This window comes from Anser anser (assembly GCF_964211835.1).
Source record: "Anser anser genome assembly, chromosome: 1".
NCBI classification, from domain to species: Eukaryota; Metazoa; Chordata; class Aves; order Anseriformes; family Anatidae; genus Anser; species Anser anser.
Genome location: NC_139720.1, coordinates 193,125,919 through 193,146,034, shown reverse-complemented (window position 1 = coordinate 193,146,034; position 20,116 = coordinate 193,125,919). Strand labels below are relative to the sequence as shown.

The 20,116-nt window shown below is 40.0% G+C and overlaps 1 protein-coding gene across 1 annotated transcript in view; it reads right to left on the bottom strand.

Moving 5' to 3' along the window:
- MICU2 (mitochondrial calcium uptake 2) overlaps positions 1-20,116 on the bottom strand; it is a 155,656-nt gene that overhangs the window by 60,069 nt on the left and 75,471 nt on the right. Inside the window, exon 2 of the mRNA XM_083833955.1 lies at positions 6,359-6,506. Within this exon, the coding sequence (XP_083690081.1) occupies positions 6,359-6,506 (148 nt within the window). The remainder of the gene's footprint in view (positions 1-6,358; positions 6,507-20,116) is intronic.

The window sequence follows — 20,116 nt, the reverse complement described above, 5'->3', positions numbered from 1 at the left end:
GTATAATCTTCTTCAGAAAAATGAACATAAACACGGTCCGGATTTAATGCATTGAAAAATCTTCATCTTCTGAAACATTCCTGTATCTTTAGCCTTTTTCAAAATTTAATACAGACTTTCTTATATGTTCTACAACAACAGCACATCAGAGATGGTATTTCTCCGGAGAAGTTCTAACACAACATTGGCTGCATAATTTGGAATACAAGCCTAAGTACACTTTACTGTATAAAACACAAGGTTACATAAAACTGGAAGGGTCTTTTAAAAATACTGGTGCATTTTAATGAAAATCCAGTGTCAGTCAGATGAGCCTTATCCTTCGTATACCTGGCATCTTAAAAATGCAAGCATTTTTGATGCAAGTTCATATTATCCTTACTACATATTACTAGATATTGAAAAGTTTTTACATCATGGTAAGGAGAGTGACAAAAAAACACTTTCTCACTAATTTATCATTGCATCAGATAGTGCAGTTTCCATTAACATCCTACAGATTACCCAGACGGACTTGCTGGTTTTGCAATGTTTGCTGAGCATCCCTGTAGTAACGTGGTTTAACACGAGATTGCATGGCATAGAGGCAGGAATCCAACCATCCCGAAGGTGCATTTAGTACACACTGAGTTAACTGGTACAAAACTCTGCTGTAGGTGTTTTATACTGGCACAAACGCTGTGTCAGAATACCAGATTTCATTTACTGCTTGTCACTGTTTACAGAAAGGTGGATGCTTTACCTTCCTCAAAACAACTAACAGTAATAGAATTAAGCAAATATTTACAAGGGTAATCTGGCATGAAACACTGTGTGGAAAAGCAAGCAAATTTTTTTTTTTGATCGTGCCGTTCTTCCTTTATAAAGCTCTTTACTTTGTCAATATGCAAAACAAAGTAAGTCTGTCACAAAACTCTGCATTTGTTATCAGCTTATTCTCCTTAAATGGCAGGACTGTAAATATTTTTCTTCGTTATCACCCTGATAGTAAATAAATTTGCAGGTGTGATTTAATCAATAGGAATGCCAAGATTTCACAATTGTTTGGCCCGTATTACAGAAAATGATTAACAGAGAAACCTATGCACCAGGAAGCAAATGAACAGAACTAGGGAACTAAGGTCCATCAAGCAGGGTTCAAGATCAGTTGGGCTGGATTTTATGATGGTTGATGTATTTGCACTACAGTTCATCTGTTTCCTTATCTTCAAAATTGTTCTATAATAAGTCATAATTTATTGCATGTTTTGCAACTTTGTCAAAGGGCACACCTAAGATTTTGTTTCAGTAAAAAATTCCACCCAACTGTGTACAGGAATTCACTAGACAATCTGGACATAGCTAAAATATTTTGGTATTTTCCAGCTTCAGCACTTTTGATCCAGCACCAACAATGCAACTACCCATCTGGTTTACACACCACCATGTGTACTTTGGTTTATATTGAATTATACTTAAAAAACAACAGGAGATTACAAAGTAACCTCCAACGAAAATCAACAGGGAGCAAAAAAAAACACCCAAGGCTGCTGGACAAGGACCACTATTCCCTACTCAGGACTGCTTCTCATTCTGTCCTTTTGCTGGCTCTTTTCTCTCTCTCTTTTTTTTTTTTTTTCCTTTGGGAGTGTTTATGCCTGAATAGGAATAAAACAACAGAATGCCGTGATTAGCCTCAGCACCTTGGTGCACACAGCTTATTTGCTCAGTGTTCTCACCTTTTAAAGGTGTTTTGAAGTTAAACTCACTGCAGTAAACCAGATTTATGTGATTCAGCGTGAGGCACCTTGAGGCTCAGGGGCAGAAACGAGAAGCTGCTGCTTGCCCAGGAATGCATGGAGAGCTCATCTCAGGTGCTTCAGTGTGGGCAAAGCAATGGACTGCTCCCACCTCTAGCATCCCCAGGAGCACTTACACAGCTCTCGAACAAACTGGAGACAACTGACTGACTTCAGAAAGCCAGCAGGAAGAGGTGACTCCCTCCACCCCACGTTAGTCCCTTAGCTGGGCTCAGCATGTGGCCGTGCGATTTTTTGTGCTGGCAGAGGGGAGGCAGCGCAAGGTGAAAGCGACCAGGCAGAGCTGAGGGACTCCTTCCACACTTTTTGGAAGTAGATGATCTTTGAGGTCCCTTCCAACCCAAGCCATTCTGTGATTCATTCTATGATTCTTGGGCAACGTTGCTGGTTTGTACTCAATTGCGATGTATGGGAGGAGGCTGCAACACCAACCCAAGCATCAGCCAGCTAACTAAGATGGACTGGCGATGGTTACTCTGCCTAACTACTGCCTACTGTCATATCCTGACCAGATATTGCTGGAACTTCATTCTGTTGAGAAAAGCAAGGACTGAACTAAATTCTAACTACTGATGTTGTAAAAAAAATCCCCTATGTAAACATCAATCTTCCACTTTTGAGTCTTTTTTGTCTACATCCAACCTCAAGTTTAATTTCAAAAGCCCTGGCCTCAAGCTGATGTTCTCTTCAGTACCCAATGAAAGGAGCACACTAAATGTTATAGGACAAATACAATTCCTGGTGCAATAAGGGATAGACCATTGAGGTATGTTGTGAAATTTTTCCCTGTGCATTAGCTGAAAGTTTTCCTTTCATTTTTTGGTTCTCCCCACTATGAAAAGGCGGCAGCACTCAAGTCCAATGTGGGTTTTCTATCTTCAATAACTTAAATGAAACTGCAGGACAAGTATTCATCTCCCCCTTTTGCTGGTGGGGGACAAGCATCTCCCTACACTCCAAGATCCCCTTCTGTGAGGCTGGCAGCATTTGCAATGTTTGCCCAGCCTTGTCTTATCGTTGATTCGCAGAACAAACCACAAGCCTTATGATCCTCCCCATTCCCTGTCTGAAAGTACAGAGGATAGCGATCACTGCCCTTCTAGCATTGGCCACAGTTCAGTTTTGTCTGTGTGCTTACATGAGACACAGACACATTCCCCGACCACTTCTTTAGGCATCTGGATAAAAAAGAAAACAAACAACAAAGCAGACTAGAGAGAAATAAAAGTGACAACAGACTCCATTAGTTTGCAAAAGGACAAATAAATGAATGCAATGGAATAAAAATATTAGGGGAAAAAAAGCAGACAGGAAAAAAAAATAAACATTTCCAGGAGAAGAAACAAGACCACAGCTCTGTAGAAAACTGAGAATTATCCAGAAAGTGCTGTGTGAAGAAGGAAAACAGGCTAGAGTACACAAAGAAAAGAGGAAGATAACTCTGAAGCTCATTTTTTCCCTAAAAAAGTAGAAGGAGGAGGCAGCAAACACATAAGAGACTTATGAAAATGCAGTAATTTCTTTCATATGCAGTGCTGCAGCACCTTCTATACAATCTTCATAATCATCACACAAAAAGTAAAAATAGCTCTCAAGCATCTCAGCAATTTACTTTTATGGTCTGCAGCCTTTAAGGGAATCTTTATCAATACTAACCACAAACCCAGAATTTTCTGTACATTATTATTCTTATATTCCCCAAAATAAATTGATGCTCATTAATTGCTACATTTCAGCAACAGCATTGACATCAGTGCTTCATAGTAAGCACGGGTGCTTCTGGATAACATCTAAGATACTGTTCAGGATGTACAGAAGCCCTGCTGAGATGCTATCTTCCCTCCTGTGGTCAGCAGTCTCAATCGGACCTTGGTAAGCGACAGAACAGCCAGCAGATTGTTCTGAGTAAGCAACCCGGCATTTTGGAACTTGCTTGCTCTATTGGTCTGACACAGCCAGAATTAAACAACTTCCCAAATCTGCCGCAAAGACCGCATTTGAGAGAACATTTCTGGGGGGCTTGGGGGATGGAGGCTGATGCCCTGTTCTGGACTATGGGCTTTAAGAAAGACTGCAAAAACAAAACTTGAGAACAGCCTACAGACAGAACTAGACCTTCTGTATTATTACACACAACAACCAATTCGCAAACTCCAATTATTGTAAGCAAATGTTTATGAGGGTGAATGTTTGAGTGCTTCGAACTTTTTTTTTTAATTAGTGATTAATAAAATGCAAGTGTAGAATAGCCAAATCATTACAACTCTAAATTCAGTATCGGAAGACTTACCATTTGAGTGCAGTATCACATTTTAAAGTTGCATCTCTCTATGCCAGTAAGTGAAGAACTTTCTAGGAGTAGTGTTGCCTTGCCCATTTCCCTTTCTAAAACCATTGTTCAGGGTTAAAAGGGAATTAATTTTATGATACAAACCAGAAGTTTCCAAATATAATTACTGCTTTGGAATGAAGCTCACCATCTTGACCTACTCTTAATATACCTGGACAGAGTCTTGACATAAGTCTGCATGCTTACCTCAGAGGAAACTCTTTGAAACAAAATGAACAAGTCTTCAAAATAATCAGGCCACCATATTTCTCAGCCAACAAATACTATGTCTGTTTACAGCTACAAGAAAACCTGAAATCCCAAGCAATATGACTTGAAGAGAAATGCTTACCATTGTGTTTATGCTACCGGCCAAAGAACTCACACCGATGATGGTTAAAAAAATGTTTAGGAGCATTAGGTTCTTGTATTAACATTTTTCTACCAATTGTCTACAATGTTATTGTTGTGAGCCAGACGTCAACTTGAAATGCTAAATATGTGTTAGTGCAAAGATTTTTTTTGTTCACATATTTTTCTTGTCATTATTTTTTCTTTTCTGTTTGAAGCTGTTTCCTACTTATATTAGCAAATTATCTGAAATTAACTTGGCTGCATTACAAATAAATCCTATCCGCATACCACTTCATTAAAAATCTGCACGTATACTATTATAGTTGGAGTAATCAATTAATATGTATGAACTGCTAAGACTGAAAAACACTTCTTTCTCTAACCTTGCTTTCACAGACAACCGTCTGAAAGCCACACCTTCAACACTGAAAATTTCAGTACTCACTGTCTTTCACTGTTTCAGGCTGGAAAACTCAAAAAGAAAATCCCTTCTAGGTTTTTAACTTACTGACATAAATCTTGAAGGGAAAAAAACTCTTTCCATTTGCCATATATTTAAAAAACCAAAAGTTATTTTGAGAATCTCCATGACCTTCAAGCTCATACAGTCCTTCTAAGGATTTATATTCAGCTTAGTATAATATTAGAAATTGTGTGTCAGCAGGGCAGCCATGCACCCTTATCAGCTATAGATTTTTGGCAGACACAAGGTAACTCTTTTTTGATTTTTTATTTTTATTACAGGTTGTTGTGTCCTATTTTTGGACCACCGGCAGCTCTGTAAACTCCGCTCTGCCCCAGGTTTCCCTTAAAATCAGAGGCTTGAATCACAGTATGTTCAAGTCTCCTTCTTCCTCCATGTCTTTCACACAGTGCTTTGAATTCCCTTCTTTATTTCCTTCTTGATACCCTCAAGTGACTCTGACACTCCCTGCTCCCTAGGCAGTGAGCGTTGGAGCATCACAGGCTGTGAACAGCTTTTACTATACAACATGCTTCACAGGTCAGTTAGGATGTGCAGACCATCCAGCAAACAATTACTGAAGCTTGGATTTCCCCTTTCCCTCAGCAGATGTACTAAGAGGGAATTTGTTTTCTGAGTGACATTGAAACTTGGGGAACTTAACCTTTCTGAACAACTCTGAAGCAAAAGATTCTTGGGAAAGCTATAAAAGCCTTTTTTTTTTTGGGAAAACAGACATATTATTAAAAAAAAATAACATGGACATTATGGATTAACAAAGCCTAATGAATGGGGCAGATTAATGAGGTCGGAAAACCATAAGGACAACAATGTATGCTGGTCCTAGCTCCTCCTCAAAGTACACACTTTTAAAAGTACTTTTTTTTTAACAACAACAACATGCAAACAATTTTCATTTTTTCTTAGCTAGGTTTATAAACCAGAAAAGAATTGAAATCAAAAACCTAGAGCTGAGCTCTATACTTCACTACACTCATTCACGTCACTCCCATCACTGCCTCATCTAAAAAAAAAGGTCACAGAGTACTTGAGTACTTTCTGGTAAACTGGACAGACAGATAACGGGGACAGGAATGACACAAGCATTATCATATTACAGTCCTACCATTTTCTGTGGCACATAAGTAATTGAGGAACTACATACTGATCAGACATGCAAATTATGCAGAGACGTAATGCCATCATCAAGTCACCAGATTTCTAAATCATCAGCCTCACTTCACTAGCGTACAAGGTGGTGCCTGTGAGAATCCATATGCACAATTATCAATTCGCTTCTGATGGCTGATGTCACTTAAAAGAATCCTGTCCCAGTGATTTGTACATTACATCTTTAAGGGTACTTGCAAGTTCCTTTTCTCTCACAAATACAATGATGAGAAAACAACTTACGTTCAACTTGATCAAACATTACTGAGAACAAGAAATCTCTTGGTGTCATGTAATATTCTCCTTCATACTCCAGTGATGCAAAATGCATAAAGCGATGCTTCCGAAGAGACAGTCTTTCAGCCATTTCCTCATTTGCAACATCTTCCTTCTGAAACAGAAAAAAATCCATGCAGAAAGACGGCTGCATTTGTAGACCAACTCTGTAATTAGAAAGAATCCTATACCTCATCTTGATTAACCTCAGTATTTAGTGGGTAGCCACAACAAGAGACTACCAGAAATTAAAGCTTTTATAGCACAGTCCTAACGAACAACATGCTTATGTGACATTCACAGTATTTTTTGGCCTCACTGAGAGCACGCTTTAAGAACACAGATGAGCCAAATTAATGGCTTGCTGTCACCAAAGGCTGCCCTTGCTTCCCACTCCCCTTGCTCCTGGCCATATGGTCCTGCACCTCCCTGTTTGCCAGCTTTGCTACTTGTTGGACTCTTGCTGAGCCAAATTCAGCTTGCTAACTCAACAAAAACCAAAACCAACCAAATGGTGAATGGTGTTTTGCCAGGTTAACGTCTGGCTCACCAAAGGATTCACTCCTGAAGTTAACTATCAATTTATGGAACAAGCCCTAAGATGGGGGAACAAATAATGTTCTGGTTTAAGCATGCATGTATCTTCTAGAGAAGTTAGAAAAATGGGAAAAGTGATTAAAGAATCAACAGTAAAGTCAGAGATATTATCACCAAACCCAAAGATTCAATAAGTCAAGAAAACAAAAAACTTTCAACCCCCTTCCAAAAAAAAAAACGTAACTATTGAGAGACTCATGAGAGAAATCATAAAAGCTGGCAGTACTTCCGAAGAGTAGTAACAGCACTTACAGGCAGAAGGGGAGGACACAGCTTCACTATGTTTCTCATAGTGAAACAGAGACATCTACATTTTAGGATTTCAGAGACAGCGAGAATAGGAAAAAAAAGACACTGTAAAATTCAGAACATGCTATGCATATTTGAACATTAACTATGGGACGATTTTACCACCAGAAGCAGCACTCAGTTTTAGGACTGCTACAAGCTGTGAGGAAGTGATGGAGCAGCCAGAAGCTTTCAAACAAGGCTGAGTATCAAGATCTCAACTTGGACATACTTGAACCGATCATGAAATAGCAGCACTGACCTGCAGCTAGGTCAATGCCTGCGGCACTAAGCACTTGACGCAGACCAGTGGGTGCAGCCGAGGTAGGCCACGGCCTACCAAAAGGCAGCACTGAACCTTCCAGGAAACAATCACTGTTTGCTTTCACAGTTTTCAGTTTCTGGATTGTTCCTACTGACTGCTTAGCAGTCAAGCATTTCAGAATACTGCCGGTGTGTGCTGTGTTTTATAAAAGAGGATTAACTCCTGCAAAGGAGGGCTACTCCTCAACCTCTTGCAGGGGCCTTCAGACAGGGCAGGACAAGCGGCTCCTGGCTCCACTCAAACCAGCCGCAGGCACATCAGGATCTCTGATGTTACACATGGGGTCTGCTCTGCTGAGGGTGTTCATGGGGCAAACTGGGGTCACAAACGACATGGATGGGGAAGGGAGGCCAGTGGGAACACACAGATTGGTTTTGCTGAAGTTGGCATTTCACTGATGATAGCTACATGCAAGGTAGCAGGTATCTAATTGCATGGGAAGTTGTTAGAATTGGGAATGTGCACAGATCCTTGCAAATACTGCAGCTGGTGATGGGGTGCCTGTGTGTTTTACACACATCCAGGGCCAGCGAGAAGGGAATGGGACTCATTTAAAAGCTGCGATCATGCTTCTGACACTGTCAGTTTTAACGTGTAATTCCTCCAGGATGGGGACTGCCAACTCGCTCTCCTCTGCTGAGTCTGAACAGTTGCAGAATCAAGCAGTAGCAGCTATATGTTCTCCAGCCAGCTGACAACGTGCCAGGGATTTGGTATGAAGTGGCAAAGACAGCAGGGGATCTAGCTGATACGACGAACATGCAAGCTGTTTTGAGATGGTACCTTCTAGCTCTTGGACTGGGCTCTGAAGGTAAAATGAAAACCGTTAGGGTTAGTGTCAGGCTGATGGGGTAGATGAAAGATGTGGAGGACTGCTGCTGATACACGTGCCGCTGCAAATAATAGGACCGAGGGTGGTCTGAGAGGAATGGCCAAATCCTCGGACGTGAAGCACTTCAGGAGCAGGGGGGTAGACCTCAAGCTGCAGCCAGTAGCCAGTCCATTGAAGAAAGTGTGACAAAATGGTTCAGTGGACAACGAGAAGAGAAGGGAGCATTTCAACTCCATGTCATCAGCTTTTCTTTTTTTCTGCACACCATGGTCCCTAACTGGGTCATATGATTTGGGGATCAAAAGACAATGGGTATTAATGGCAAATCTATAGCCAGATCCTGGAAACAATGATTATCACATTCATACTTAATTATAGTTCTAAATAGAATGCTGCAACCTGTCATCTAATCCCACCTCTTTCACCTTGTATTAGCACTACGCAGTTATTTGAAATATTTCACAGAACAATATGAGCACCGATTATAGACAATTTTAGTTTCCCAATATAGTGTGTTTGCTTCCCTTTAAACTGGATTTTCAGTGAAGGTGTGGGGAGGGAGCAACAAGAAAAAAGAAATTGTTCACAAAATCCTCGTAATTTAGAATTAAAACAGACAAAATTCAATATGGAAGATGAATGGGGGTACTTCTAAGTATCTAAAGCAAAGGTTTTGTTTTACATATGAGCATTTTGTACTGATATCACTGCTTTACACTTTTTCTTACACAGTATGGAGCCTTTATCATGGTCTACAACACAAGATGCATTGTTGCTGTTCTGCGATTCAGGTCTGTACATTTTGGAAAATACAGTTTAAAAATAAAACTAATGTACTTTGTGCTTTTGCTTTCTTCTTTCTACATCTTTGGGGGACGAGTAATTCTGTAATTGCTTTGTTAACAAGATTCAACAAATATTGCAGATATCAAATGAATAGTTCATAGTTGTAGGGTATTCACATGCAGCATTCTTATAAAAATCATCATCTTCTCATAATAACATGAGCAATTTTTGCCTTACGGGAAATTTAAGACTGGAAAATTGCTTCACAGATGTCCTTTAGCTAAAATTATGGAATGAAGACCAATCTTTCTGCTCAAACACAAAATAAAGAAGTAATAAAGAAGTTTAGACAAGAAGTAAATGGTTAATCCTACAATACCTTAATAACAACTGGATTTCCAAGCTTCTGAAGCCTTGCAGTATTTGTCCAAATTCTGTCTAAAGCTAAACCTTGTCAAAGATACCAAGGCACTGAATTTCAGCAATTCACATTTTACATTTTTATCTGTAATAGACAGGTACAAGTTCACATATTAACTCTGAACAGTGTCTTGTATCTGGAAGAAAATGCATTCCCAGCAGAATGATAATAATGTGTGACTACTTGGCTTCATCAAGCCCCTTTCCTTTCATCGAGTTTCAAGGATGAAATGCATCAGCTGTACCAACTCCTACTATTTATTCAAAGTTTTGCAAAATTTTCAAAGCCCTGTCACCGTACAAGAATCTCGGCATCTGTTAAAGGCATTCTAAACCTTTCAGATACAATCAAGAGCTGAGCTAGAGTTAGACTAGAGCTCAACTGCTCACACATACCTGCTCCCTACTTGTGAATAGCATGTGCTCCTCAGACTGCGAATTCACGGCATACCAACAGAAGACACAGTTCATACCAGTTACAAAGCTGACCTACCATCGTTATAATGACAGGTATCTTTATTTCTGCTCCCCTCCCTCCCTGTTAGTTTGGTTACTGTCACAGCATGCGAATGGAAAAAGGGGGGGAGGGGAAAGGCTGCACAACAATCAGGAGTGCAGAAGTTTGAAATGAAAGCAAAATGTTTACTATTATTTCATATCCCACGATTACGCTCTTTAAGAAGGATGGCAAGGTAGACCTCAGTGAAAGTCTGGGAGAGAAATATGTAAACGCAAAATAGAAAGCATACAAAAAAGTATTTCAAAATGTTGAAGAGGTTTTACTTTCCCCCCCAAACAGTTGTAAGAATAAAGGCTAAAATTTTTCCAAATATCTCTGCATTCTGCACAAATCCTAAGAAAAAAACCAATACTAGGATTCGTCTTACCTAACTTCATACAGCTACACTAGTAGCATCTTCATTACAGAATCACAGAATGGTTAAGGTAGGAAGGCATCTCTGGGGACCATCTGGTGCCACCCCTGCCCAAGCAGGGACACCCAGAGCAGGCTGCCCAGGCCCACGTCCAGGCGGCTTTTGGAGATCCCCAAGGAGGAGACCCCACAGCCTCTCTGGGCAGCCTGTGCCAGGGCTCCGTCACCCGCCCAGCACAGAAGTGCTGCCTGGTGCTCAGAGGGAGCCTCCTGGGTGCCCGGCTGTGCCCATGGCCTCCTGTCCTGGCACTGGGCACCGCTGAGCAGAGCCTGGCTCCGGCCTCTCTGCACCCTCCCTTCAGGGATTTACAGACATAAACTTGGTTAATGCAGGATCCCTTTATAGTGAGTGGAGAGAACAGCAGTTCTGGAGTGCAATTACAGTGACTTGTTTTCGCTGTGTGCATAGAAAGTGTAGAAGACACAAAGAGGGACAGAGAGCCACAAAAAAGTCGACCTTCCTTCACTCCAAACATGCTTGCACAATTTTATTGCATGAGAATGAAAATATGGGCAAACATAATCGGAGGGTGGAAGCTTGGAGAAAAAGAGTGGTCGGGGTGTAAGAGGTTTCAGCCAGAATGGAAAGTGTGTAAGGAACACGTAGAAGTTCATGTCCAGGGTGAGGGCAGCTGCATCCATGCCCAAATACACAAATGTCAGTTCTTGATGACATAGAACTTTGTAACTACCATCTTTCCCACAATGCTTTCCAAACCCAATAATTATACGTTTGAATTGGTTTAATACCAAGTAAGGACTCGAACCTGCTACACTTGGCATCAGAAAAGACAAATTCACAAGCACGTTGTAGTGACACCAAAACATGATGACTTCTCTGGTGGAAGCCATATAGCCACAGTTTGACAAATAAATTCAATACAATTATTTCTGCAATTACAGGACATTTGTCCTTTAAAGTGCTTCCTACCTAGTACTGATTAAGCTGACTTACACTAATGAAATGATATAGGCTTATAAATTCACTGCCATAGATGCTATGGTGCATCTACCATTTGGTGCATCTATTTGTCGCAATGCTGCAACAAATTTATAGTCAAACTCCCCCTAGTTTTAAAAAGGAAATGCTACTTTCTTGCAATCTACTTAAGGCTGCTTTTTGTTTTCTTTTATTTTTATAATGAGAGGCAAATTGATTTAAGTAAAACAAGAGGAAGGATACAAAACAAATGTCCTTGCATTCTGCTGTTATCATTTCTGCTAGATTAAAAAACAAACATCATTGTTACATTCACTTCAAAGTTATTTTAAGATCAAAATACCTTTTTTTTTAAAATGTAATCAGACATTTTGCACAACAAAATTTAATTCTTTAAAGAATGGAGATATATAAATACTGCCACATTAAAATCAGCGATATCAATGAAACCAACTGTATGTAAATGCCAACACACATCGATAAATCCATTTATCATATAATCCATAATCATTTCTGCTACAATTCCACTCTTACTGAAGTACTGAAACAGCCTGACTTTATTTTTTCTCAATTGCTAACGCTTACTTAGTGCTTGTGCAGGTACAAAGGGTTTCTCCCAGTGGATCTCTGCCTAATTAAAGGACTTTCTCAGTCTCTTCCAGAAGCATTCAGCTGATCAAGGGACAGAGCAACCACTCGAGTACTGTCAACTCAATTACCTGTGCTTGGCTGTACGCATTGCAGATTGCTGACACCACAGATGGAGAATCAACCTGGGTCTTGAGACAGTACAGATGGCTTTGCATGACGTGGGACCTTCAGCGAGAGCCCTGTCGGATGAGGGGTGGCTGCACAGAGGGGCAGCTGGGCTCTCTGGTCTCTGCTCCTGTGCCCAGGAGAACTGGGAGCGGCGTGCAGAGAAGCATCAGTCATTTACCTGCGGATCAGCTCCGTGCTGGTGGGCTGGTTTGCGCTGGCTACGATGGCTTTGACTTGATGCCATGCGTATTCGCTCTCCCTGCTCTGAGCTAGCTTATTTCAGCCCGTACAGCGACAGGGGAAAATGGAGTTGCACTGCCAGCTGCTGCCCTTGGACTGCCTCATTTTGCCTCCATTTCACCACACAAAAGCAACTCTCATAACCTAAAAGAAGCATATGAGCCTTACATACAGTTTACTACGACTGTTCTCCAAACCAAAATAATCATTTCAGGAGGTGTTCTGTCTCTGCTTTAACTGTGTCGCTTCTTTCCACCAAATTGTGTTTGCTGTTTCTGGACTGCCCTTACCAGCCATCAAGTTATTCCTGAAACTATGATTTTGGACAGTCCTGATCCTATGTAGAAGGTCACCTGTGTCAGAAATCAGGGGACGTGGGCATCCTGAAGCAGGTACGGGCCATGTCATGTAGCTACATTCAAAATATAAAAAACTTTGAGATAGCAGCTTACATGCTTGTGTAAAAGCAGTAAATCCCTCCTCCTTCCCTGTTTTTCTCTTCATCAATATGTATCTCTTCTGCCTTTGGCAAGCAAAGATGACTGACTCACAGAAGACAGCAAAGGATGAAAATGGGTGGGAAGGAGCTAGAAGCTATGAGTTTTTAAAAAAGATTAGAAGCATAACCCTCATTTCATCTGAGGGGGGATAATGATGAGTAGCTGTTCTAATCAATATTCCAAATACCTCACCAAAGACTGAATTAGAATTATGTTTTGAAGAAAAGGCTGATTCAATCACTTAAAATTAAGATTGATCTTTTGAAGCACCCACTTAAAACATGCAGAGGGGAGCTCTCTCTCTCTCAACACTTCAGTATCCTTCCCACTTCAATTAAGTCCTGAATAATTTCCAAGTACTTTCTCCTGAGTCATCCAAGGAGTCCTTCAGACAAAAATGATTTGACATTCCTGACATTTCTAAAAGCACTGACAAAGCATTCATTTTGCTCATAAAAATGCATGTATGGGGCAAAAGGCAGCGTTCTCTTTAATTCAGTTCCACAAACTGAGTTTCAAGCAAGGAGAGGTATACAGCAGGAAGCAATTACGCATTTAAGGCTGGACTTCAGGTATTAAAACATCTGTAATCAAACACCTTAGCAGTTTCCCACAGTAGCAAGTAAGATACCAACATTCACATTTACTCAGAGGCAATGGGTGAGAAGAATCTATTACTAATTTTTTGCAAGAGACTCTTGTAAGCGTAATTGAAAAAGACTTTGTGATTGACTTCAGCGTATTTTTGTCCTTGCCAGTGCCACGTAAGGTGAAACTAAAGCACGGAGAACTATGCTGCATTAACGTTAAGGCTGGGGCTGAAATTCCATCCTTAACTCGGTCTATTGTGTGCAGCCAGGGCCAGCGGTGGGGGTTCCCACGTGCCGCATGTCCCGCAGCACCGCAGCACAGCCTAACGCATTAGGAATGAAGTTTTGGCTTTAGCTGGGAATTCAGTTGCCTTTGTGGCTTTATGTCAAACCTCCAGCATTAATTTGAGAATGTAAACGGTAAAGCTACGGCAGCCGATGGTATATTGGAATTTAATGACACAAGAAGGACTCTACAAGGATGCAAGTGTTCTCCTCTGCGGTAGACACAGCAACGGATCAGCAGTGGTCGGCCGCTGGCGTCTGGGGGCATTACTGAAGACCTCGTTTCCTTCTTGGCTTCCTGCGCTGAGAAACGCCTAAGGGCAATAACATCATTTCTTAAAATTAATTTTCAGATTTATGTAAGGATTCAGGAATCTGTTTATCGGTCTCTTAATTTAAGAGGCTAATAAGGAATTCATGGTGTTCAGTTTTTGGCTTTGATTTTTCTTGGAATGAAAATAGCAAGCTTCAGTCAAGTAAAGACCATATATTTACTGCATCTTTAAACTTTTTTTTTTTCAATACATTAAATAAAAATGAAGGATTACATAAATAACACCTTGATAACCCTTACCTAGGTGACTTCTGTTACATTGCTAAGCAAATTCTCATCCATCCAAAATGTATGCACTTTTGTACAAACTCAAATATTTGCAGCTCAGTATGAGTTAGAAGTGACTTAAAATAAGCTTATATACATATCACTCCCCTAAATTTAAAGTGATTTTCTGCTTTCATTTTATATTGTTCCTTTTGCACAAATTTGTTGTCTTGGTGTGTCTACACCTTTTATATGTTTTCCATATTAATCTATTTTCTGTACACACAATACTCTACATTTTCCAATTGATTTTCTGCACATAATTTTTCTTTTTCTTTTTTTTACTCTATTCCTTTCTATATAATTTTCTTATTTTGCCTTGTTGTATCCTGTCACTGCTTTTCTTTCCTCCATCATCTGTACACCTTCTTCCACATTCCCTTTCCTTTGGAGGAAAAAATAAGTTATAAAACTTTTTTTTTCTCTGAAAAGAGAATCAATGCTTGTTTTTTTCTGCTTGAATCTGGAAGAGTTAATTTGCACCACTCATTTTATCTGCTGTAAGGATAACCAAACCAGTGTGTGGGATGTAATTAAAATCCAGTTGGTGCCAGCAGGCTCTCTGGCAGCCTTAAGTTTGGATCCATTAATTCACACTAGATCTACAAACGGATTTAGCGACTCTGTATCAAATTTCTCTAAGTCGGATGAAAACTTTGCAGTGAACTTGTGTCATAATTGTATATCAATTTCAACTCAATCCAATTTGAAATGATCAAAATAACAGAAAATGTAACTTAACCTCAAACCCTGCTGCACATGTTAACATCCCTAGCATGCATGAAAAATGCACAGATGATAAAGCTTGGAGCTCAAGGTTGAAAAGTTTCATACGATGCACTGATTTATAGATGAATAAGAATTTTGACAAGAAATCCATGCAAATATGTCACTCACAGAAAGCTCAGGATTCTAGTATTGAAGAAAGCTTGCATTGCCAAAAGAGCTTGTGCTTTCAAATAAAGAACGTGAGCCCTATATCATGCAGAATCTCAATCAAATTCACCAATTTCCAAAACCGACATCAAGTTAAAGGCATAAGAAAAGCAAAACGTTCTAATGAAGTGATTTAATCTGTATCAGTGTTTTCAACATTACATTTTTTTTGACCTGGCAGATCAAGTCTGGATAGAATAAACCAGGGAAGAAGAGAAAAGAATGGCTGTTTGGGAGACTGATGTCTGCTTGAAAAAAAGTTCTAGGTACCTGAATGACTGTTTAGCAACGTGAAACTAGATAAACAACTACGTTACTAAAAGCTCGAAGCCTTGAAATCCCAAGACTGACAAAAATACTTTCTTGGGAATCACTTCTGAGACAGAGAACAGGCTGTTAAAATAACTGGTTAGTGCAACCAGAGTGAGAACGGAGTACCCTGGTGTTTGAGCACTCCTCACACTGTTGAATATAAACAGTCCAAAATTAGGTGCACCCCTTTCTAGGCAATAACAGGTGCTAGGCCCCTCCTTTCTTTCAAAGAGCTGCTGAGACAATTCTGCTGTGCCAGTTCTAGATAGTTACGTTTGAAGCAGCAGCTGAACAGTTTATTTGCACCTAAAATCCTGAAATTTTTGTTTTGAGTCTTTGTCTCCCACTCTTTTATTTCATGGAGATCAGACCAAGCTGGTGTACACACAGCAGGTCTTCCTCTGTTACGAGAACCCTACCAAATGAAGTATATGACCGAATCTAAGGATAATACTGAAATAATACCTCACTACAAAAGGTTTTCTAATTTCACTATTCAATTCTTTAAGTTCTAGCAGAGTTCACTTTTTAAACGAACTTCAGAAGAAGTCATAAACTAACACATTTCCACCAACAGAACATAACAAAGGCAGAGAAGGTCCACAAGCTCTAACGAGACGGAGAACCAATTCATTTAACAAACCATACATTTACACCTCGACTTGCAAGTTATCACACTGCACTACTTACCAATTCCACCACTGTGGCTGGTACACTGCTCAACACACTTGTCTTCGAGGACTAAATAAATATATACAGAACAGCAGGGGACCACGCAGAGCCTTTGCTCACCCCGTGCTTGCAGATCTTTAGGGTTGCTCAAGTTAATACACGTTTACCTCGTATGTGTGTCTGTGCTATAGAAGGAAAGCATATAGCCCTTTCAGATGGCTTCTTGCTTTGTCTGGGAAGGCAGAGAACATCTCTACCTGATCTATTCCAAACTACATTAAGAGAGAATCCATTTACTACATCATGGTTCAGTTTAACCGCATGCCCTTCAAAGTGGGACTGTATAGCTCTGAGTTTGAGAAGTGCAACTTGAAATTGTGGGAATTTTTGTGGCCCACCTCATGCCAACTGCAAGGTGCTACATTTTTACCTGGTTGTTTTACAGATTTAAAAGCTTTTACTGTCATAGTGCTTGAGCCTGTACCAACTGTAGAGACAGAAAGAAAAGGTTAATGGCTTTAATAGTACGTGGTTGAGTGACAGAAAAGTTTTTGCTCTGAAGTGGCAGATTAATGAATTCTGGAAACACCACAAATAAGTAAGAATCTAAAAGAGAAAACAAACGGCTTATGGCAGAAATAGCAGACTGATCTAAAAGAATGCAACCCCAAAAGCAAGACTGGGAGAAGATGACAAAAAGGTGAGAAGACTTTTCAATAGGTAACATAAGCTCTACAGGTTCAAAACCAAAATAAAGGGATGAAAAGGCAAGGATAAGGGTGTTTGATCTGATGTAGTAGTGTACAAGTAGACAGTCAAGAATTTCATAGTTAAAAAAGGGTTACATTTCAATGAAATACCCTTGTAACAGTTGCATTGTGTTAGCATTTAATGGTTGTGCAGATTTAAATATATCCATATCTATGTATGAAAAGAGGCTAAAAAGAAGATGGCTACCATAAGATATGTAAGGACTGATCAAGAAATGGTAGATATAATAGTACGGGAATTACGACAGGAGTTAGTTTAGTGATAATGGGAGCAGAATAGTAAAAAAAAATAAAATATTTAAATCCACAAAAACAAAACAACACAAACTAAAACCAAAACCCACCAGAAATGTCTTTGAAAAATTGGTCCTGCAAACCTTTTATAACAACTTCAGAGTGCCTCTGCATACACTCTGTGGTTGCATGCACTCCCAAGAGCTCTGCACACCCTCCATTTGCAATGGGATGCCCCCAGCGCCCTGAGAAGGCACGGCACTGCCATGGTCTGATAAGGACAGCGCACTTCCAGGGAAACACTGTCAGAGGAACTGCCTCCCTGTCATCAGAAAAGACTGCCATTTGCATGTTTTCAAAACACTTTGCAGAATACCAGTCTTTTTTAAGCATTGTTGTTCACATGTTTGCACATCCCAAATGTTTTAAACAGTGGCTGAATAAACAGCGCCTTGCAGAAAATGACATGGAGAGCGGCGTCACCGATACGTGCTGCCTGCCAGATATAATTATGTGTTAAAAGGCGAATACTTTAGCCAGCCAATTTTTAACCTGGATACGTTGGACTTGCTCTGCCAGGGAACGTCCATCCCAGCACTGGGGCTGCACTACAGCAACTCCTCTGTGCCGTGCAGCTGCTGCCCAGGGCACCGCAGCGCTGGCCAAAAGCAAGCACGCAGCAGGCACAACCTGTGGACTGGCAATTGCTTCTCTGCCATGGATAACCAACCCCAAAAGCACAAATACCCTGTGAATTCATTTTTCTGGATGAAGAGCTGCAGTTCTGTATGGAAGATTAAATGCATCTCAAACCAAACAAAGCAGGATGCTTAAGTAAGGCTTCAAAATGCTCATAACATGCTCTCAAAAATAATAATAATAAAAAAAAGATGACAATCTTAAACGTGAAAGTATCATATAAGCTAGACATTTTTGGTCTCCATAAATAAGTGCTTCTATTTATCTGCAAATACTTTAAAAGAAACTTGTGTTTGTTATGGATTTATCCATATTACAGAGTCTCCCTTTTTGAAGGTTTTGACCTAAAGAAAACTCAGTCGAAAAATGCAGTGAAGAAAACTCTGAGCTGCTGTTCAGCTCTGAGACAGGAGCACTGAGTTTTAACTTTCTGGAAACAGAGATCTCCTTGACCACAGGATCTACTAACTGGTGTTTTAAGGCTCTTCTTTTATCCCACACATCCATTTAACAGTATCACACGTCCCTATACATCATACCAATGTACGTACCCACTGTACATTGCTATGGTGGCTCTACACAGCAAAGAGACTTAAGAAACATCTTCCAGTAAAGGAATTAGAAAATTTGCAGGTTTTTTTTAAAGAAAAACAAAATAGAAAATGTCATGCAAGTACAATAGCTGTTGACGTATGTATTGTGAAGTTAAAAAATAAATAAAGTGCTCTTTGAAATAAAGAAAAGCCCAAATAATGGGCAATACTCAAAAAATGTTATACCCCTAAGAACATATATATGACAATCCTAGACGTGACAGATTGCTGGAAACACAGGAATACTGTGCTCAGAACAAGTCAGAATCTCCTTTTGTGATAATGTGACCACTACAATGCTTACCACATTAATGCTGCCCCAAAAACTTGAAAATATCCTGGGGCGAAGAGGGACAGTTTCTCAGGCTTTTTTCCAGCCGTTTTATAATGACCTTTTCCAGGGTAAAGACCCATGCAAATGGTAAAAAGAAATATGTGAATAAAAAAAACCAACAGGTATGCTCCAGGTCCTTCTACACAAGCAAACTGAAAACAAAACAATATATAGCTGAATCTGTCACAATACACTCTTAACTCTATTAAAAGTCTTACAGATTTTAAACCCCATTATTACCTAGGTTGTACCAAAATATTTTCTCAGTTCTCAGAGAGCCTGGTACTTAAAAAGGTGGCATAACTGATGGGGAGTTAACTGATTAGGTTGCCACAGAAAAAGACTTCTACCACCAAACCTCTCGAAGCAATAAACAGCATCTGTGAAGTGTGAAATTCTTCACTGCTACGCACAGTGAACTAACACTACTAGATAAAACTTCCATAGTGGCAAATTAATCAGAGAATAACGACATGCAGAAGAAAGAAAACAGAATCCCTTTAGAGCTTTCCTTTCCTTTCTTTCTCTCCCTCTCCTTTTATTTTTCATTGAAGGTTTAGTCGCATCCATGAAAAACAGCTGACAAGCTGAGCTCTGCAGAGGACGGGTCAGCCTCCTGCTCGGGGGGCTTAGCGGGTCCCAGGAGGGACCAGGAACAAACATCCGCGTGTCCTGTAAGATTAATACAACAATAACAACAAAGTAGTTTCAACCGCAAGAAATGTTTATACTGTGATTAAGCTGTAAAGTTATATTTATTTCTCCATAAAGCTGCTGACTTCGCTTCTAAACAAATCATTTGTTTTCTGGAGGAGTGAATGAACTTGTGACAATGCTGTGTGTAAAACCTGCATGTCTTAAAAGGCACTGTATTTTCCAATGCCTAGACTTATTTTTCCTAGTCTCACTTATTTTTTTAAACTTTCTACCTATGCAGAATTTTTCTCCTAAAGCATTTGCATTTGACACCGAGATCACACATGGAAAGAGTGGATGAAGAGAGACAGCTGAGAAACACGCAGGATGCACGGTTCTGCCGGGCCACTCATTGCCCAAAAAATCAGAAACCACAGCCAAA